At 41.7% G+C, this 23,001-nt stretch overlaps 1 protein-coding gene across 6 annotated transcripts in view; it reads right to left on the bottom strand.

Moving 5' to 3' along the window:
* The window catches only part of Ube3d (ubiquitin protein ligase E3D), a 166,924-nt gene that overhangs the window by 102,084 nt on the left and 41,839 nt on the right, over window positions 1-23,001 (bottom strand). For 4 of the 6 annotated variants that reach the window (XR_015626661.1, XR_015626660.1, NM_001433776.1 and 1 more), the window contains 3 exon segments: window positions 19,850-19,919; window positions 17,698-17,806; window positions 16,527-16,690 (listed from right to left, as the gene is read on the bottom strand). Coding sequence is in view for 3 of the 5 variants with exons in the window: in NM_001433776.1 (NP_001420705.1) it covers window positions 16,527-16,690; window positions 17,698-17,806; window positions 19,850-19,919 (343 nt within the window). In the remaining 2 variants the exon portion in view is untranslated. 6 annotated transcript variants of the gene reach the window in all.

Genomic DNA, 23,001 nt, shown 5'->3' on the forward strand with positions numbered 1-23,001 from the left:
CCAGGGTATGTGATGCCCTCTTCTACTCATATGCACACACCCACACACAGATACTCATATATGTAATTAAAAATAAACATTAAAAAATTAAAATTATAAGTATGACTGGAAATCTACCATATCCATAGAAAACTTCCTTGAACCCAGAGACACTTCTATTAGGAAAATTCCATTATGTCTGAGTAACCTTTTAAAGGTAACTTGCTAGCCTAGTATATAATAAACTGTCAGCTGTGCTTCCTAATTGCTCTTTGGCCACCAAAAGCCAGGCAGATGTCCTTGTCTGGGCTGCCTCCCAGGGACATGTTGATTTCTAAGGCCTGTGCAGTACTGGCCCCACCCATCACCTGGGCATCATGGGAGATCTGGCCCTGGAAAGATGAGGACTGGAGAGTTGACCCTACCACTAGCCAGCTGTAGTCCTCAGGACAGCCGGCCTTGCACACTGCAGGAGCTATGAGTGAGTCAGCCCTGAGGACAAGAGTGTGGGAATGCTTGCCCTACCATGTTTTCCCTCCCCTCCATTTTGCCCTCTTCACCAGCTGTGGGTTGGAGAGTTGGCCCCAATGGGGTCATGAGAGCAGAACTGTCCCCCCACCCCTCTGTTGCAATTCTTGGAAGAGCAGGCACTGCATCTCACCTGAGCAGCATAAAAGAGCTGGCCCTGACTGCAGGGGTGAAGGTGCACTGGCCCCTGAGGGTGTGAACATATGAGAGTTGGCCCTGAAACTTGTCTGCTAGGCAGCAGCACAGACAAGGAAGATGCCTTTCTCCCCTCCCTCATGTCTTACCATCTATGGCAGGAGGGAGAGCTGACCTCAGAGTCATGAGAGTGGGAGAACTGGGCATGTCCCTCACAAGCTACTACCCTCTACCTTCCCTGGGAAGCAGGGTAAAGCTAGCCCTGGTCTTGAGAGCAGGAGAGCTGGCAAGCTGAGCAGCTTAGATAACCTCTCAGGCCCAAATCCAAAGTTCTGAATTGGCCCATCCAACCTCTACTCCATTGATGAACTGCTGAAGTGCAAGAAGGGGCCAGTCCTACAGACCTAAAATGACATGCTCTCCATGATATAGGGCAACAATAGGATATCCAAGAGGAGGAGTCCCAGTGAGATTCCAGTACTGACATTGAGAGAGTAACTGTAGAGGAATTTTAATCCACCAACATGGCTACTCTGGCTGGAGTACAGAAATGAGAAGCTAAGAGTAGTGCAGGGAGAGAAGAGAGAATCAGTCAGTTCTGTTCAGTCAGTTGAGTTCAGTTCAATCAGTCAGCAGAGGAGGAAGTTTTACCTGGATAGTTTTACAAAGACAGATTGCAGAGAGAACAAGCTTGACACAGGTGAAGAGAGAACAAGCCAGAAAATGAGAAGGAGCCAGAAGATTAGAACATATTGTTAAAGTTAATATGAGGCCAAGCAGAGCAATTCAGTGAGTAACCGAGAGAAGCAAGCTTGAATCAGTCAGCTTGGAGAGGAATTTTGAACCAGAACAGTTGAGTTGAACCAGTCAACCAGAGTTAAGGAAAAACTAGAAAGGATGAGCTTATTTAACAGTAAGCCTCCACCAAGATGACAATTTTATCAGGCATGTAAAAGATATTTTTACAAGTAGCAGAAGTATCAGACCAATGAGTCATTACAATCAAAGAAATGTTGACAAAATGGTATACTGTGGGACACACTGTGACACACTACAGCTTCCACAATGAGATTTTCTTTTCCTCTGTGTTTGGGGGTAGGTTGGAAGGGTGGAGGGTGAGTACAAGGGGAAGAGGAGAAGAGTAGGATTGAGATTCATGATCTGAAATTCATAGGGAACCAATAAAATACTTAAAAAAAATAAATTTCCATGATGTCTGAGTAACCTTTCAAAGGCAACTTGCCAGCCTAGCCTATAATAAACTGTCAGCTGTGCTTCCCAATTACCCTTTGACCTTATTGATCTAGAAACAATCACTGTGATAAAATTAGCAAGGTTAAGTCACTATGCCAGCAAAGTTATCATTATTTTAGGTGGATAAAAGGAGAAAAAATATGGAAATAGCAGACACCAAAGAAACAAATTTAAGAAAAGAACACTCCGTGTGCTCTAAAATAATTTTCTACACATTTACTGTTGTATAATTGCCAAAGGTATAAGGGAAAGTGTATTGGGCGTACAACACTATAAATATTCTAGCTAAGGAAGACCTTACCCATGTTAAAATACCCACAACCCAAAGAACTAACTTCCATATCATAAATTATAATCGGTGATGTTTGGAAAGGAAAATAGAGGCACATAAGTAACTACAGACTCTTAACAAACAACATATGACCAGTGCAGAGCATCTTAGAAGTTGCAGTATTCCACTCTGATTAGACAGGACAAAGTCTATGAAAGGCACAGGAGAAAATAGCTGAAGAGGACCTCAAATGTTACTTCAAGGACATAAAGACTTGAGGTGGGCAAAGAGGAGAGTATTGACGTGATTTTTACATGGGACGGACTGCAGACATAGCCTGGATCAGAGTTGACAGGCTTGAAGGGTACAAAAAATATCATATATATATATATATATATAGATATAGATATAGATATAGATAGATAGATAGATAGATATCATAATGAAGTACAAAAATGTCACCACGAAGCCCATTATTTTATACCATCAATGTATAAAAGACTAATTATATATACTAAGGGCCAACCACAGAGCTCAGTGAGTAATGCCAACTGCTGTCAAGCCTTACTATTGGAGTTCTATCCCTAAGACCCACATGTGGAATGAGAGAATCAACTCCCTCAAGTCACACTCGTCTCCAAATGTGCACCATGACACGTGTACATCTATGGACACACACTAAATGAAAAAATAAATAAATTATATATATATATGTATATATATATGTATATATATTCAAAATGGCAAAGGGATGATATGGCTGATGGAACTGTGAGGAGAAAAAATAGGTGTGAAGAAAATGACCCAGGTAGAATAGACAGGTTAGACGGGGTGAAGTGAAAAACAAAGGCTAACTCTAGGTTTTGAGCCCAGGCAAAGAAGAAAATTCAAGAAGTCATATTGCTATAGACACGAGAAAAGAGAAATATGTGTCACTGTAGTGTTAATGAGTTTCCTCTACCTTGGGTACATAGAATCTGAGAAGTCAGTTGGATTTGTAGCAGAGACAATGAAATGGGAATGCAAGCAAAGAATTCAAGTCAAAGGAAGGGCTATAGTGTGTACTCAAATGGTTTTACTCAGCAGGAGTGTGTGTGCGTGTTTGTGTGTGTGTGTGTGTGTGTGTGTGTGTGCATGTGTGTGTGTTATACATAATTGTGAGGTGGGTGTGTACATGTGTGCATGAATGTGTCTATATGTGGAGGTCAGAAGTTGATATTGGGTGGTGTCTTTTCTCTATCATTCTCCACCCTTGTGTTTGTTTGATATGGGGTCTGACCAAAGCTCTCAGACTTGACTTACACTGGTTGACCACTGAGCTTCAGGAATCCACATGATTCTAACTTCAATCCCTCAGCACTGGGGTTATAGGCATGCACTGCACTGCTGAAGCCCATTATTTATCTGGTGGCTTCTGGGAATCTAAACTTACGTTTTCATGCTTTCACAGCAGGCAATTTTATGATTGTGCCATCTCCCAAGTCCAGGAATAAGAGTTTCTATCATGAGAGCAGAAGTCAGCGAAGACGCCAGGGAAAGCATTCCAAGGCTTTAGGGAAAAGTGTAGAAATGGCATGAAAAAAGACTGACTAAAAAGAAGAAAGGGAAGAGGTTAGAAGGCAGAGGAAAACCAGAAAGTAGGGGCAAGCTCTTTCCAGAAGAAACGTCAATAGTTTCTGAATTGTAAGGACTGAGGACAGTGATGTGGCTTACGTTCACTGGTTTCTGCATCAGTCCATTCAGTAAATGGTAAGGAGGAAGCATAGGTAGGCTTGCTGCAAAGATCTTAAACAGGACGAACGGCCAAAGCTTTTGACTCCAATTTTAATTGTGACAAGATGAAAATTTAAAACTTTTGTGTGTCAAAAACCATCATTAAGTTTAAAAAGCGAGTTGCAGGGTGTAAACAGTTATCATTCCCAACCAGATAAAGGGTTGATACTACAATTTATAAGAACTTCACTCTCTCACTCACAGACAGTATAAGTAAGCAAAGAAATATAAACAGATTGTCCACGCAAAAAACTCAAAGGTCTTGTACAAACTCAAAGGTACCTTACAAAATGTAATTCCATCAGTGTGGCTGTGATCAGTAATTCCATCAGTGTGGCTGTGATCAATAAGCTTGCTAATACAACTTAACAGGAACAGTGAGAGGATGAAGGAGAGCTGCCCCTGGAAGAACAGGACGGTTCACCACCGGATCCATCACTAATTCCAATCTCCCACCAATAGGACCAGGGCTTCTCCATGGCTAATTCTAGACTCTGGACTTTGTTGTGATATCAGCTATAAGGATGTGTTCAAAATTACAAATATGAGACACATCCAAAGGGTGTGTGGTCCAGCCGAAAACAATGGCCAAAGGTGAGCAATTTGAATGACAGCCACAGGTGAGGAAGAATAAGATTAACCAGAGATGTCAGATTATAATTTTAAAAAAGAGTAGATGACATAAAACAAAAGAGCATGGATGTTTATGATATAATATTTCATTGGAGAAGACTTGGTGATATTCAAATACTGTGTGGAGTCGATGAATGGTGATGTGCTAATACTACTGCACTGGTTTGAGAAAGGTGCCATGGTAACAGAAGGTGAGAACACATGGGAAACTGAAATTGAGTCAGGGGTTCACAGAGCAACCCGCAGTGTTGTAGTAAGTCACAGAAAAAGATTACTTACATCTTTGTTACATCAATATGCCCCAGGAGTAGACTTTCCACTTCTTTCTATCAATGTTACTATTCAATATGGATGCATTGTGGACCATATGTATGTTTTCGCACTATGCGTATGGAGGGCAGAAGAGGGCATCAAATGCCCTGGAAATAGAGTTGTAGATGGTAGTGAGCCACCATATGGTTGCTAGGAACTGAACTCAGTCCTCTAGAAGAAGAAGCAGTGCTCTTAACCATTGAGGCATCCATCCCTCTAGCTCCTCCATTCACTTTAAAGAAAGACTTTCAGACACGTGAAAAGAGGCATGTACAAAGGTTTTTGCTGCAGAACATTTAATATCCAAGAAAAAAATTAAGTAAAATATCCAAATCACAAAAGATCTACATTATGAATTATATACATTAGTTTTTTAAAAAAAAAATACAATTACATATATTGAGAGGACACAATGCTGTGTGGAAAAGTAAGCTGCAAAAGAATATTATAGTGTAGGTGTCAATTGAGATAGATCAGTTGGTCAAGAGCCTGTACACAACCCTGAGGACGTGAGTTCAGAGCCCCAACAACCACAGGCATGTGAGGCACAACACATTTGAGACCCCAGAACTATAAGTGAGGGAGTAGGGGAGAAACAGGAGAATTCCTTGCTGGCTAGCCACTTAGCCAATCAGTGAGCTCGAAGTTCAGTGAGCAACCTTATCTCAAAAAAAGCAAGATAGAAAGTAATTGAAGACACCTGCCAGCATCTACTGACCTGCACACACACACACACACACACACACACACACACACACACACACACACACAGAGAGAGAGACAGACAGACAGAGACAGACAGAGAGATTGAGAGAGAGACAGAGACAGACAGAGAGAGATGGAGAGAGAGAGAGAGAGAGAGAAAGGGGGAATAGGGAGGGAGGGGAATACTATGACACTACAATCTTTATGCTGACAAAGAGTTAATAGAAAATGAACTATTTTCATATTCACTTCTCATATTGACATGAGTACATTCAGCTGTCAGGAGAGCAAACAACCTATTTACTATGTGTTACTCACACAGAGAAAAAGCAGTGGAGATGCGAATGGGTCTGTTTCTACAACTTTGGCATTATTGCTCTACAAGGTTGCCTGAGGAATTAGAGATGACTGGTTGGTTTACAGCTGTGGAGACAATAATGTTCCTATAGGTCAGGATCTGGTTGGGGATATGTAGAGAACTACAGAACATGCCCCTCAAAGACAGTGATACACATAGAAGCTTTGCACCTAAAGAGCCATTGTGATCAAAGGGCACTTGTTCCCTGAAGGAACATCACAATAGACCATGATTAGTAAGGGGATGCTAACAACAAAGTGTTCAGCTTACTGGGGTTTCAACAGAGCTGCCTGCACTTGGAGGGCTCTGGATGAAAACCTAATCCCCAAATGTTATGGACAGCAGAAGCCACAGCTCGCCATTTCAACCCTAATGTCCAAGGTGAATTAATCACTAGCCAGGAACATTCCTGCTAGTTTTCATGACAAAGTCAAAACAAAATTAGGTAGGCCCAATCAATGTATTCTTCACTCTTTACTTTACAGCCATTACAACACATATGGTCAACTCATTTCTTTACCAAACTGGATTTCCAAACTCATGGAAAATGAAGACAATTTACCTGGAAGCATACATTTGAGTGACTGCTAGAACTCCATTAAGGGACTGGAATTTAATATATTTCCAAAAGGGATCACTTTCCATCAACCATCTGTGGTGTTTTCAAAAATAATAATTGGGGAACTGCAGACATCTAATTAAAAACTTTCTCCTAAGCCCCAGCTAAGTTTCAGTGAGTGATTAGGAGCAGCAATCCCTGTCTAACTGCTAACATTCGTGAGTAACACACTACCCTGGAGCGAGACAACAAAACATTAAGCCCGTCTTAGTTAGGGTTTCACTGCTGTGAGCAGACACCATGACCAAGGCAACTCATAAGGACAACATTTAATTGGGCCTGGCTTACAGGTTCAGAGGTTCAGTCCATTATCATCAAGGCAGGAACATGGCAGCATCCAGGCAGGCATGGTGCAGGAGGAGCTGAGAGTTCTGCATCTTCATCTGGGCTGCTAGCAGAATACTGGCTTCCGGGCAGATAGGAGGGGGTCTTAAAGCCCACACCCACAGTGATGCACCTACAACAAGGCCACACCTCCAAATAGGAGGTAGCCCAAGCCACTTCTAGGCCAAGCACATACAAACCATCACAAAGCCCAATGAGCCCAACACAAATGCTGTCTGCATGTGTCCTTGGTGGGTGGATGACAAACAGTAAAGGGACAATCTCACATACACACTGCCCTTCCTTCCTTTCACACACAGGTTATGACTCAACTATTCCCATAAGAACTATTCCCATTCTTTCTACCTTTCATAAGAAAGTGAGAATCACTAGAGGCACTGCCCACTTCCCTTACATGCCATGGTCTTATTCCTGATCTGTTTCTTAGTGATTTCAAATAATTCCCAGATCATATAGGCTTTCCAAATGAAATAAGCTGTAGTTTAGGCTATTGTACACACACGGTCTAAGGAGGGATATTCCTAATCACAAATGAGATATGTGATGAATGTCTTTAATAATAAGAAACTGCCTCTGTACAGGAAAAAGTGGGTAAAAATACACGAATGGCAGACAAATATATCGAAGTGATTCTAAAGAAGCGTTTGTATTCTTCAAGAGGTGCCAGACCACTTCTCTGAACTGTTAGATTAATTTCTATCCAATGGTTTCTCTTCTAAGAATTAAAGACATTAGACTTCAAAAAATAAAAACAAACAAACAAACAAAAAAAAAACCCTGTATTTGCTATCACTAATTTCTGATCTGAAACACCAAATATAAACATTTAACCCAGAAGTTGCTGCTACCAATGTAACATGTTAGTGCATATAAAATGCACTGACAGCACGTGGCACATTTGGGGAGCAAAGAGTGCTGACATCAACCTTCTAAGACTAGAGGAGCTTTTCTCAAACAAAATATACATTTATAGCCCATTTTCACATCTCCTAATCCCATAGTGAGAGAAGATGTGGTGCAAGGAAGGAGTTCTCAGTTTGGAGCCCTAATCTTGGCTGTCAGTGACAAGCTGAACTTATTTCTGGCCCCCAGTTTCCTCCTATGTGAAATTATGGGGTAGGCGTTCACACCCAATGCTTGAGTTTGCTCTACACTACAAGGTCAACGTCTCCTGGAATGCAGAAGCAATGTCCTTAGCTTCTACATAAGGGTGGAAGTAGACACTTACTGGAGATGGTTTGAGATAGCTCTCTTTAGGACCTCAGGCATCCACACCATCATACTGGAGATGGTTTGAGATAGCTCTCTTTAGGACCTCAGGCGTCCACACCATCATACTGGAGATGGTTTGAGATAGCTCTCTTTAGGACCTCAGGCGTCCACACCATCATACTGGAGATGGTTTGAGATAGCTCTCTTTAGGACCTCAGGCGTCCACACCATCATACTGGAGATGGTTTGAGATAGCTCTCTTTAGGACCTCAGGCGTCCACACCATCATACTGGAGATGGTTTGAGATAGCTCTCTTTAGGACCTCAGGCGTCCACACCATCATACTGGAGATGGTTTGAGATAGCTCTCTTTAGGACCTCAGGCGTCCACACCATCATACTGGAGATGGTTTGAGATAGCTCTCTTTAGGACCTCAGGCGTCCACACCATCATACTGGAGATGGTTTGAGATAGCTCTCTTTAGGACCTCAGGCATCCACACCATCATATTCAAATCACCTCATATAAATGGCTTATGGAGGTATATAATTATTGAATAATAGGCCTTCTAGTATTCTGCAGGATATAAAATTGCCATAAATTAACAGTGTTTGCTCTATCTTTTTTATCAGTCAAAAGAGCACATTCCTCTAAAATGAGCCCAAACAGCTAGCATATCTCCAAAGTATTTGAGGCAATGCTGGTCTTCCCCATCTCAGGGCACAGAATGAAAAAGAAACACAGTTGAGTGTGTCTTGGCTCACAGGACACTACCAGCATAGGCATCAACAGGAAGGCAAAATAGATACATAGGACTTGGCCAGATTTAAACATTTTGTACATCAAAAGATACAATTCACAGAGTGAGTAGACTGCTAAAGAATGGGAGAGGAAATAAAAGTTATAAACCCAAGAATAAACTAAGCCAGAACACACAGAGCACAGCTTCAACTCAATCAAAATACCCAACAACCCAGTAAAAAACTAGAACACATGCTTTTGTGATGATGGCATACGAGTGACCAAAGCATATGACCTGATGCTCAGTGTGTTACTATGCTGGCAAGGTTTTGTCAACTCAACACAAACCAGGAAGGTGTTACCTCAATTGCAAAAATGCCCCAGCCAGATTGGCCTGTGGGCAAGTCTAGGGGGGATTTTCTTGATTAATGATCGATGTGGGAGGAACCAGCACACGGTGGGTGGTACCAATCTAGGTCATGGGTTGTATAACCCAAGCGAAGCAGACTGAGAAAGCCTTGGGGAGTGTGATGGTTTGTATACGCAATGCACTATTTGAAGATGTGGCCCTGTTGAAGTAGATGTGGCCTTGTTGGAGTAAGCCTGTCACTGTGGGTGTAGGCTTTTAAGACACTTATCCTAGCTACTTGTAAACCAATAATCTGCTAGCAGCCTTCAGATGAAGATGTAGAACTCTTCAGCTCTGTCCGCACCATGCCTGCCTGGACACTGCCTGGATGCTTCCATGTCCCTGCCGTGATAACAATAGACTGAACCCCTGAACCTGTAAGCCAGCACCAATGAAATGTTGTCCTTATAAGAGTTGCCTTAGCTATGGTGTTTGTTCACAGCAGTAAAACCCTAACTAAGACAGGGAGCAAGGCAGCAAGCAGTGTTCTTCCAAGGTCTCTCCTTCTGTACCTGCCTCTAGGTTGCTACCCTCAGCTACCCTGGATGAGGGATTACTACTTGTAAGCTGAAATAAACCCTTTTCTTCCCCAGGTTGCTTTTTGGTCTTGGTGTTATTACAGGAGCAGGAGAGACACGTGGGCACTCGCTATCACCAGATAACTCCATCGACCTTGCAATGAGACCTCTCCTCATATTCTTTAGGTCAGCTAGCATCAAAGTAATTTCTCCTAAAGCCACACCCACACCAAAGGTAAAACACACAACAACGAAACCAAGAGGAGAGAAACAAAGAAATCAACAGGCAAGTAAATCAAAACAAACTTCTAGGACTTCTTGGGAAATAATATATAGGATTCTCCAAACCAGACCAAAGGGACTGCAATCATACTTCCGGGCACGTGAAATAAGGATCATTTCCCTTAGAGAAAAAGGAGAAGTATAATGACAACGAAAATTTGGTTATATTTCACAATTTACTCTGTTTAACAAAGTTAGCCTGTGAGATCACAAGGGTTTTGGTTCATGTTACAGAGGAATTGATTGTATTTGCTGATACCAAGAAAACTGTGGGCTATCACACACAAAAGGAGAAGGCAGAAGTAGCCTGATTTCAAGAGACATTTCCAAGCAGGGTCTCATCTTTGGCATGTTAATATTTGGGACCAGAAGACTCTTTGTTATAGATGGTACTCCCTAATATTCCAGGGGGGTGTCTAAGAAAACTCCTTAACAATTTAATAGATGGCATACTTCTTCAAGTTGTAAAAACCAAGTCTGTCTCCAAACGTTGCCAAATATCCACTGTGGGCAAAATTAACCCCAGACTCGTGAATATGAAGCTGTGGGTGTTTGACAAAATGGTAGAATCGAATTATAGAAGCTATGTTCAAAGTTAAATAGTACACAGGACCTAAGCTCTGATATGCAAATGAAAGGACAGAAAGTATGAAATGCATTATTCTGCCATGTTAAAACACAGGCCAATAGCAACGAAACAAAACAAAATAAATTAACAATCAAAAAAAAAAATTGGTGCTCACCCACCTATAAAAATGCTGGTAGGAGCAAAGAGGGAAGGCACGAAAAAAACCTTCTTCAAAATGATGAGCGATGTTGCTAGAAAGAACGAACATTCTAAAAATATTACATGACAGTTTTTTTTTTCTTTTTATGAGTGCTCAAGGAAATAAAGCCATAGTTACATTTGCTGTTTTCCTCTTTTAGACTACCATCTGGCCATCCACACTTTCACTAGAAAAAAATCTCTAGCCAATGGGACTAAAATAGTTAATGCACCACCCCATGTGTCATGAATATGCCGTGGAGTCTACAGTTTGCTCAGTTATGCCCCACAAAGTAAGGCTCTACTGTCCTCAAAAGACAGAAAATAGATGACTCAGAGCCTTCAGGGAAACACGGTCAAAAAGGGGAAAGGCACAATAAAAATTATATCATACAAGAGATAAAGTAATCAATCAAAGTCATTTACTAGACATGAACTCTTGCCCCAAGCATCTGGAAGTAATTTTTTCTTTTCTAACCAAACAGAGCAAAACTCAACTGACAATAGTCAGTGATTTTCCTTTTTTTATGCTTCCCAAGTACTTGTTAAGAATGAGTGAAAAGGGGCTAGGGAGTGGCTTGGTAGGTAAAGTCCTGCTAGACCAGTGTGTATACCTCAGTTCCGGTCCCCAAATCCAGAAAACACTGGACATGATAGTGTGCATTTGTAATCTCAGTGCTTCTACTGTAAGCCGAGAAAACAGCTAAGAGACTACAAGAAGGTCAGTGGCCTGCTGGTCTGGCATATACAGTGGCAAAACACCCTGCCTCAAAAGAAGGGGTAGTGTGGTTGAGACTAGAAACCAAAGGCTATCCTCTTGACTTCTGCGCAGACACACTCTACAGACACACAGGCAAAGATTTAAAACAAAGAATGAGTACAGTAACAGGGCAAGTTCACTAAATTCTTGTAATGTTCCACAAGAAAGACAGTTTAAAAATGCCTCATATAATGAATATATAATTATCAATGTAACTGAGCCACTCTTTGGTATTCAAAACTTATCAAAAGAAAAATGATCTGGGTGTGGTAGTGCATGCTGTAATCTCAGCATTCAGGAGGTGTTAGGGGAAAGGCAAGTTCCACATCAGCCTTGGTTTTGAGAGACCCTGTCTAAGACAAACAAACAAACAAAAATAAATAAATAAACACAAAACAGCAACTAGCCTATCCTTCCTCCCTTCCTCTCTCTGTTCCACAAGAGAGGCAGGCTATGGTACAAACAATGTACAATCACCAGTAGAGGAATTGTAATTACCAAAGGGTTACCCCGTTTCACTGGATAAAGACTGCTTTGAACTCTTTCCCAAGCAAGGAGGTCAGGACAAAGGTAGGCCTGGCTACCACAGGGCTCAATCTTGGACAGGGATTTTAATCAAATGCGCTGTGGCATGTACACACACACACACACACACACACACACACACACACACACACACTAATAGGTATAAGATATTTTCAGTCACTAAGGAATTAAATAAAGCACAGATGTGGAAGAATCAGTAGAAAGTATAATTCACCAAGCCATTGATCTCTCACACCTATATTCCTAACTGAGAGGCAGAAGCAGGAGGATCATTTAGAGTCGATGGTCAAAACAAAGAGTTGAAAGTCAGTCTGAACTACACTATGAGTTCAGAGTCAACCTTGGTATCAGACTATGATCCTTTCTGAAAAAATAGAAACAAAAATAAAATACCAGGGGCTGGAGAGATGGCTCAGCCTCCACTTCCTAAGAGCACCTGCGCTCTTGCTGTGGACCTAGATTCTGTTCTTAGCACCCATAAGGCAGCTCATAACTATCTTTAAACACCAGTTCCAATGAATCTGACTGGCTCTTAGGGTACAGGGACACACATGGTACTCCTACATGCCAGTAGTAAGTAAGTAAAAAAAGCACGTAAGTAAAAAAAAAATTTTAAATATTATGAGAAAAAAGCAAACAAAAGAATACACCTTAAAGTAAAAAACGTGGAATACTGAACAAAAAGCAGATTGTGAAAATTGAGAGTATAATAATATTTAAAAACATTTCTAAATCATAACAAAAACATTTTAATTTCTATAGAAACACACACACACACACCACCCCTATATTAATGAACATAATTCATAAGAGTAAAAGGCAAGCTAAGGGGCAAGTTTTGGCTGCATAGGTGAAGAAATATGGTCATCATCACCAGAATTACATCAGTTTTCAACACAGCAAAGGGAACAGCGTGAATGTTAAGTCAAGACATTGGCAGTTAAAGGGCAGCTTAAATACGTATGTTAAAAATTGAAGGGTAACTATGAAAGACATCTTGAAGTTGGTACTCTTTACTCTCAATCAGAAGACAGTGGTGACACAGAGACAGCAACTAACAAAAAGATTGTGGGGCTACATCCAAGTACGTGACGAACCCAATACAGAAGATGCAATTAAATCCACCACTGAACAGGGAGAGCTTGGCCAAAGAGATGGCTCAGTGGGTAAAAGTGCTTGACTCTCAAGCTTGACGGCTTGAGTTTGGTCCTGGGAACTCATGGGAGAACAAAGGGATGCTGTGGCACGTGTCTGTAATCCCAGCATTCCTTTGGTGAGACAAGAGAATCATTCAGTAACTCCCTGGCCAGCAACAGCAACAGAAAGAAGAGAAAGCTTACTTCAAAACAAGGAGGAAAAAATGGTTCCCAAAAGGCTGCCCTCTGATCTCCACACCATGGTACCACTGCGCCCATACTCATGTACATACACATGCGCAGTAAAATAAAGACAGAGATGAATTCACTCACTGAAGCTTTGAAGCATACAGCTGTATGCCATTTACAAAGTGGATACAAAATAAAACTGCACAGGACAGGTAAAAATAAAGAAATGTAATTTTTAAAATGATAGGTTGATAGAGGAATGGATACAGAAAATGTGGTACATCTACACAATGGAATATTACTCAGCTATCAAAAACAATGACTTTATGAAATTCATAGGCAAATGGTTGGAACTGGAAAATATCATCCTGAGTGAGGTAACCCAATCACAGAAAAACACACATGGTATGCACTCATTGATAAGTGGCTATTAGCCCAAATGCTTGAATTACCCTAGATGCCTAGAACAAATGAAACTCAAGACGGATGATCAAAATGTGAATGCTTCACTCCTTCTTTAAAAGGGGAACAAGAATACCCTTGGCAGGGAATAGAGAGGCAAAGATTAAAACAGACACAGAAGGAACACCCATTCAGAGCCTGCCCCACATGTGTGGCCCATACATATACAGCCATCCAATTAGACAAGAAGCAAAGAAGTGCAGACTGACAGGAACCGGATGTAGATCGCTCCTGAGAGAACAGCCAGAATACAGCAAATACAGAGGCGAATGCCAGCAGCAAACCACTGAACTGAGAATAGGACCCCCGTTGAAGGAATCAGAGAAAGAACTGGAAGAGCTCGAAGGGGCTCGAGACCCCTTATGAACAACAATGCCAAGCAACCAGAGCTTCCAGGGACTAAGCCACTACATAAAGACTATACATGGACTGACCCTGGACTCTGACCTCATAGGTAGCAATGAATATTCTAGTAAGATCACCAGTGGAAGGGGAAGCCCTGGGTCCTGCTAAGACTGAACCCCCAGTGAATGTGATTGTTGGGGGGAGGGCGGTAATGGGGGGAGGGGAACACCCATAAAGAAGGGGAGGGGGAGGGATTAGGGGGATGTTTGCCCGGAAACCGGGAAAGGGAATAACAGTTGAAATGTAAATAAGAAATACTCAAGTTAATAAAATAAAATAAAATGATAGGTTGATAAGTTTTTAAAGTAAACATAGCAATGTGAACATGAGACCAACTAGAAACAAAATTAGCATCAAACAGAAAGAAAAACACAATTGTTTTCTTGATGAAGTATGCAACCAGGTAGACGGCCATGCCACAAACATGCATTTAAGTCAAATACCTTCAAATTATAAAATGCCAAAAGACATTAGAACCACACACACACACACACACACACACACACACACACACACACACACGATTTCTAGAATTATCCTGCATGAGATTTAAAACAGCTTTCTCAAATCTATGTTTCAAATAAGTAAAAAAATACAAATAAAAGGGATTTTAATGAGTGACTACTATATAAATCTAAATGTATAATGGTACATTCACCCTCAATAGAGAGCATAACCAAAGAGCAGCTCAAAAGCCGACCCTTCGAAGTCTCAAGGCATCAGACACAGAAGCATGTCCTTGAACACGCCTGAATGCATAAGGACAAGCCACTGAACCTTTACTGTTTAGACCATGTCATGTGGGCGGAAGTCTAAATGTCAGTCCTGATCAGACTCGGGAAATGGGCAAGGCAGAAAAGTCTAGGTCAGAATATGTTTGCAGTGTCATTCCACAAAAGAATTTGATTATCCCTCAAAATCTGATGCACACATCCTGAGTCAGCATTCGTACCTCTTTAAACCCTTCTCATTAAAACAAAGTACACAGAACCAGGAAACGACCACGCCATAGTATAGAGTCCTACGTTAATTATAGCAGCAAAAGCAAGGATGCAAACACCCACCCTCGAACATGGTCCCACCCTTTCCCATTTGTCTTCTGCATACAACATGATACACTATCATGGGAGCCCTTCCTAGGAAAGGGTTTTATTCATGTTAAAGACATGCGTGTGGAAAAGACATGAGCATACCATCCAAATCACGTCCACACAAAACGAAGACAAGCAGGGACAGAGTCCACAGCACTGCTGTCCCTCGTGGAGAGGGAGATAACTTTCATAGTTTAAACACATTCAACTTCCAGTCCATTTGAATCTTATGTGATTGGTGCTGCTTGCATAATGAAAACATAGCACTAATTCTCAAAACTGTCTTATCTACTACCCAGAGGGGAGGAAAAAAAAAAAAAAAAAAACTGGGATCTTTCTACTCCTAGCACTCACGTGATCAAGCTCATCAGAGAGCCGACAAGTATAAACTTCTGACTGTCCAGCTACCTGATGTCTCCTGCTTCGTGGACTGTTATTGTAGACGGAGCCTCCCGTTTGACTTTCTCCACACTGCCATTTACCACCACCTTAACTGAAGAAGCTCCTTGCTCTTCAGTACAGACCTACGACCTGCCCTTTCCTTGTTCACTCCCACTTGTCTCTCCTCTATCTGCCACATCCTAGAGTCCCGATCTGTAAAACTGGGGTCGGAATGGCAGCTACTGCACAAAGCTGCTTTATCCTTAAGCGAGCCCAGGCATGCGCGGAAGTTGCTTTATCCTTAAGCGATGCCCAGGCATGCGCGGAAGTCACGAAAACCGTCTAATGTTCGTGTTGTTTTCTTTCTTGTCTGCTTCCTCAGGTTACAGGGGCGTTGCGAGGCCTGGATTCTTCGCTCGCTGCTGTCTGCTGAGAGCCTGCGAAGAGCTTTAGGCAGAGCTCACAGTTGCTGAAGCCTGACTGAGACTGTAGCCATATGTACAGACAGCTGAGATTACAATAAAAAGGCTAATTATTTACAGGAAACGCAAGTTCTCTGCATATTGGTGGGAACCGTCCATGATAACTCGTTCTGCTTACAAAGCACAATATTTAGCAATGGGATGCCTATATCTAACTCATTGATTTCCTGGTGCCGATATGCTGACCACAGCTGACACGCAACATGGAACAGAAAACCAAAAGTGCGACTTACTCTTTATTCCTGCTTTTGATACAGGGCTGGTAGAGGACTTTGATGGCGTTCCAGGCAGAGCCAGAGTCAGCTTCCAATGAGTCTTCCAACAGTGGGAACTTCCTGATACAACCGGAACTACTCAGAGGTTCCATCACCAAACTGTCTGAGTTCAACACCCAGAGCTAAAGGATGGGAAGGGAAGGCCACAGAGGAGCATGTTGATATTCCATCTATATTGTGTATTACCACCCCAAAAACCACAGGAAGTAACAGAAAAGCATAGTCAGGCAGATAGTGTATGAGTAAGGTACACTTTTAAAATTTATTTTTATTTTTGCTTTAGATAGCGTTTGGGAGAGCAACTATATAAGAATCCTTTTTAAACTGATTAGGGGAAAAGCATCTACATAAATGGCAATGCTACAACTACTCTGAAAAATTCAGAGCTCCCCAGACATCAGTGAGGGGTCAGTGTAAGCAAAGACAGGCAAAGAACAGAAAGAGAACACAGGCACGAGATGAACAATAAAAATGTCTATGTGACTAATGCGGAGGAAGGTAAACTGATGTGTTTCTGGGATACTTAACAGACACTCCATATGGGTTAACCAGTTGAAGAAAGGAGATGCAGAAAAAGGCTATGGTCCAGGCTGTTTGGGTTTCCAAATAACTGGGCCAAATGGACTTGTGCAGAGCCTCATTATAAACAGAGGCAGGATGACTCTGGCGCCTGCAGGACATGCACCAAAGCCAGTGTCTTCCTCTAAACCTGCTACCATTTCTCAAATACCAAGCTGTCAGTCTGAAACAGGAGGAACAGAACGATGTAATGCTGAAGGTAACAAACACGAAGAAACACGAGAATGACACAGAGACGTGACACCTCCAGAAGAGCCATTACTGAGAGCAAAAAGCATCACTTTTAGTATGAGCTTCTAAGAACAGAAATTGGGTTTTCTTTCTGACTGCACCCACAGAACCTAGATGCAGGGGCACCCGGTCATGTGGTACTAAATGAAGTGAGCTTGATTCATGGGTTTACTGATAGCTAAAAGTCCTAAGGTCATCTTCTAGTTTCCAGACTTGAAAGGTGAGAAAATAGAATGATGGAAATAAAACAAACAAACAAACAAAAAAATCCAAGACTCTGGATTACAAGGCCATAAAATGGATGAAAATGCCTCCTTACCAAGATATACACCTTGCCGTCCTGGCCTTGAATGGTGAATCTGAAAGTGCTTCTAGCAGTGCAGAGTTCCACCAGGCACCGGGCAATAACGCTCTGAACAAACTGAGACCTGTTGCAACAGAAAGCATTCATTGCCATGTGACAATCCCGTGATTCTAACTAACAAGATATGGCAGAAGGACTCACAGACACCTTTAGGGCACTAGCGTTCCATGCCAGGCATTTCTGACCACCATCCATTCCTTTTAAATTTTCCCCAATGCTCAGTTGGAAATCTTAGAATGTATTTGTGTTTGTACCAGTCTCCTTAAAATTCATCCTGCTATCATTAATATATTTTCCATCCCATATATAACTATTCTCCTATGATAATTAATACTGACCAACAACTTGACAAGATATAGAATCACCTGGGAGACAAACTTCTGTTTATGAGGGATTATCTACATTAGAATAACTAACATGAATAAAAACCATCATTACTTTGGATGGCACCCAGTCCATGCTCTAGGGTCCTGGACTGAATAAGAAGGAGAAATAATCTGAGCCCCAGCATGTACCACCCGCTTCTTCCCGAACTGTGTAGGGCCACCAGCTGTCTCAAGGTCCGGCCACCGTCGCTTCTCTGCCATACAGCACTGTGCTCTTGAACTGTGAGCCAAGGTAACCTCTTCCTAAGTCACTTGTGTTAGTTATTTTTGTCTTAACAACAAGACTGGTCACTCATACACACCCTATCTGTTGAATTAAAACCCATGGACAACTCAACATTCATTCACGCCGTAGAACACATCAGACGGTAAATAACTAAGGTGAGGAATTTCTTCCCAAAGACGGTATTAATGACAAGCGTTTCCATTTAGACTGCCTTAAGTGGCAGTTCTAAGGTATAGAATCCAATCACATGTAAGAGGATAAAATTCAAGTTTATATTCAGGATGTCGAAACTTTTGAGTATTAATAGTCAAGCAAACATATACTAATTTGTTTTCTGTTGATGTGATAAGTACCATGACCAAAAAATAGTGAGGAAAAGGTTTATTTAGCTTCCACTTTATATTCCCTCGCTGACCAAGTGAGGGCTACTATTGCTGTGCTAAAACACCATGACCAAAGCCTCTAGGGGAAGCAAGGGTGTATCTAAAGAAACACTGTTTATCGTCAAGTAAATCAGGAGAGGAACTCACACAGGGCAGGAACCTGGAGGCAAGAGCTGATGCAGAGGCCATGAAGGAGTGCTGCTTACTGGTTTGCTCGGCCTGATTTGTTATAGAACCCAGGAGCGCCAGCTCAGGGATGGTACCACCCACACACGATAGCTAGGCCCTCTTCCATCACTAATTAAGATAATGTCCTACAGGCTTGTCTATCGCCTGGTCTTATGGCAGCATTTTCTCAATTATTTCTGATGACTATAGCTTGTGTCAAGCTGACACAGAACTAACCAGCACAGCTATCCAGGGACGCCACGGCAGGAACGCAAATCAGGCCGAGGCAGCGGAGAAAGGGTGCTCACCGGCTTGTTACCTACAGCCTGCTCAGCCTGCCTCTTTATGCCACTTATGACCAAACGCCAAGGGTTGGCATTGCCCACTGTGAGCTGGGCCCTCCCACACCAATCATCCGTCGAGAAGATGTCCCACAGACATTGCCCACGAGGCTAATCTGAAAGAGACAGGTCCCTCTCCTTCCCAGGTGACTCCGGTGGTATCAAGTTGGCAAAAACTAAGCAGTACAATATACTGTAGGTAATTTCTGTTTATGAAAAAAACAGAGTAAAAGAAAGCACTGAGACTTTTAAAGGTACCCTTTTTTAAAAAGTAGGCATCCCATGAAACTGATCTCTATTCGCAAGTCAATATTAAAGGCAGAACCAAAAGCCTAAGGGTGGCAAATTAGATGATCCTGGATATGTGGAACATAGGATCAGAAAAAAAAAAAAAAAAAAAAAAACTATTGCAATTACATTTATATAATTATTTGTCTATAGCATATAAGCAACGAGTAGGTCTGCAAGTTGTGTATGTGTATGGTTTGTTTCATCTGATATTTACCCTCGGAGACTTTAAAAAGAAAGAGGTTTGAAAAGCTACATGCTCAATCCATTGTGCCTGTCCTCAAATTATACAATAACTCGATATGCTGTTTGTACCTTGGTATGTTAGGGAAACTTCCCTCAGATGGCTGGACGATTACCTCTGTCATGTAAAATTTGGTTGTTTCTGTAAATAAAACAAGAAAAAATTAAAAATCTTCCCAATACACTGTTATCATAGACATACACACTGACCCTAAATTATGACCTTCCAAACTATTTTGTAGTTTTGTTTTGTTTTTTTTTTTAAAGGCACTTCATCTTTGTACAAGAAGTTTGGAAACTTCTGGTCACCAGGACTCTGTTCAGAATCTATACCAATAAGACTTTACACATGAGAAGTCAGGATCTCACAGTCTTGGCCCAAAATTAAGACCTTTGTTTATTCAATGGACTAGCTACAAATCAGAGAGTCATGGAGGGTTATTTAGTTATCTAGGGTACCCCAAAGCACAGAGCTGTAACAGTGACATCATTATCTACCTGGAACCTCACTGACTGGGTACATGCATAGTCCTCACCAAATCTGACTTCCTGTTTATTTTGTTGACCATAAAAATAATTAAACAGCAGGCTAAACATTTGATAAACACTACTATAAACATGACCATCTTGAATTGTTTAAAAATTCATTTAAAAGTTTAATCTCATGAGTAACAAAGGAAATGTAGAAAAAAATAATTTTTTAGCATTGAACAAAATATTTGTAGTTGGTTAAGTGTATCAAGGTGTACGCTTCTTAGAAATGGACAGGTTTACACACATAATGCTACCAGAACTGAAATGGATTGCTGAGATGTCTCTGAGCAAAATTCTTAAAATTACATGCATCGTTTAACATTATAACCATACTGATCACTTTATCTTAAAGAAAACTTATACAATGCTTGCCAACCTGCAAAGATGATAACAGCAGTGTAAACATGGCAAAAACAAATTAAAATCTCAAAGCTGAAGAAGGCTGTTATTTAGGCAACAGCATTTCACACATAATTGAAATTTTAAGCAGGTCAAATTAAAACCGGAAGTAATTAAAGTGGTGTTTTCTTAAAGATAATTTGTCCATTTATAATAATACCAGAAAGTAGGGGGTTTCTTTTTTACATTCAATTGCTTGATATAAGACACAGAAAAAGGTAAAAATACAATCGATAAAAATATGCAATGATTATCAAATATTACTACGTATCTAGAAACAGGAGCATATGTTTTCTGTCACTTTTGTCAATTCCACCTTACTATTTCGAGGTCTTACTGTCACACACAGAACTGAGTCATTTGAAGTCACACAGTGACTCTAGGTCTCAGCTGTTGGCAATCATTAAGAGCCCCTAAGCCGGTTGGTTTCAGGAATCTGGTACTCTGGCCGTCACCCACAGCCAACCACCTCTTCTATTAATCTCCCTTGAGCTCTCTGGGGTCACTTTCTTCTATCTGGGTCCAGGTGGAAGTTCTCTTAATGGGAAACAGCCAGTGGCACATCACCTGCTCTGCCTGCTTCTTTGTTGAGGGGACTTTCGGTTGCTCTAAGTCCTGGGGTTAACAGGCATTCCTTTGTGCCCACCGACAATCCCATTCCCTCTGTTCAAATCTCCATTACCACTGCTTCTTTGAAGGTGATCTGTCATTTTCTTTTCCACCTTGGTTGCTTTTAAGATTTTTTTTTCCCTTTGCTTTTCACTCTGCGGCATCCCTTTGATGCACATAGACACAGATTTCCTTTTATTTATCTTACTTGGGCCTTGCCGGATAGGAATTCATTGTGCCTCTTGGATCTGTAGATTGCCCTTCATCATTTCCTAGAACTCTCAGCGACTCTTTGCTCACACTCAGCCCAAGCAGCATCCTTTCCACAGAGAAGTGAAATTAAACACACGGTGGATCACCTCGTTCCACATTTCTACCCATACCCCACACATTCCACCTTTCTGCTTCAGTAGGCAGGGTTAAAGATTCTTCTCATCTTTCCTCTGCTTATAATTCTTGATTTAACTTGGATCCAGCCCTCGACCGACAACCCCCTGAACTGCTGGTGTCAATAACAAAGCAGTACAGCGTTAGGGATTCTGTCACAGAGCTTTCCCAGACACTTACTGGTACACTCACTTCGTGTCCAGCCACCTTCAGATCTGCCTTTTACACGGTTAAATATACGAAGCATGTTTTACGGTTTATATACAACATTAAAATTCCAATAAGAGGCTTATTTCCCTCTTTGTGATGTTCCTTTGCGATGGTTCCTGTTAACGCTGTGATGAATAAGAAATGTCCCCACAGGCTCATGTGGAAGGCCAGAGGCCTGGCTGGTAGCAGTATTCTGAGAAGTTATGGAGAGTTTAGGAAGGCCCTAGGTGGCGGACGTAGCTCTGCAGGGTGGTCCTGGGAGGTTGTGTCTGTATCTTAGCCCCAAGTCCCAATAATGGCTATGAGTTAAGCAGCCTCTACCACACAAAGCTGTTCTGATAATGTTCAGTCTTTCTCCAGGTCCACACTCAGCGGAGGCAAGGACTAAGGTGTCTGAAACCAGGAGGCAGAATAAATTCTGTTTCTTTAAATTCTTCTCAGGTGTTTTGGTCACAGCTGTGGAAAAACCATGACGGGAGTACGAGTGGGTGATGTTAGTTAGCATACATGCCTAGTTAGCTCTAGTTGTACAACAAACATTGCTCTTGAGATTTACTTGAAATAATCTGTTTTAGGATGAAAGCTTTGCTTCCAAAGGTGAGCGGCGTCTGACCCTGACCAAATCTCGGGACATTCCTAGCCCCCAGTAGACAACACCAAGTTAAATAACTGAAGTTTCCATGGTGGCTATGACTGATCATCCTACCTCTACTTCTCATACCGTGCTGAGAGGGGCAGCCCTTAGAAGCTCAGCGTTTTGTGAAGACAGTGGCTTCCATTCCTGTCTGTCCTTCCCAAAGAAATCAAAGCAAATGTTAGGGAGTACTGGCGCCTTGCTAGGGAGGTGTGCCTGGTTCTGTAGTAATTCTGCTTTGGTGGCAATTCCCTCACATACGCTTCATATCTCATACCCTTTCCTCCTTCCTGTGTCCTGTCCTAGACACCACCCTAGTATCCCACGCTTCAGCCTGAAGAACTCAGGCTACTGGGGTTTCCTGTAGAACAGGTCTATTTCTGACACTTTCTTTTTATATAGCTATCTAGGAACATTTCTACTTTCTCTGTAATTCTGAAGGATAATTTTT

This window comes from Rattus norvegicus, chromosome 8 (assembly GCF_021556685.1).
Source record: "Rattus norvegicus strain SHRSP/BbbUtx chromosome 8, alternate assembly SHRSP_T2T, whole genome shotgun sequence".
NCBI lineage: Eukaryota > Metazoa > Chordata > Mammalia > Rodentia > Muridae > Rattus > Rattus norvegicus.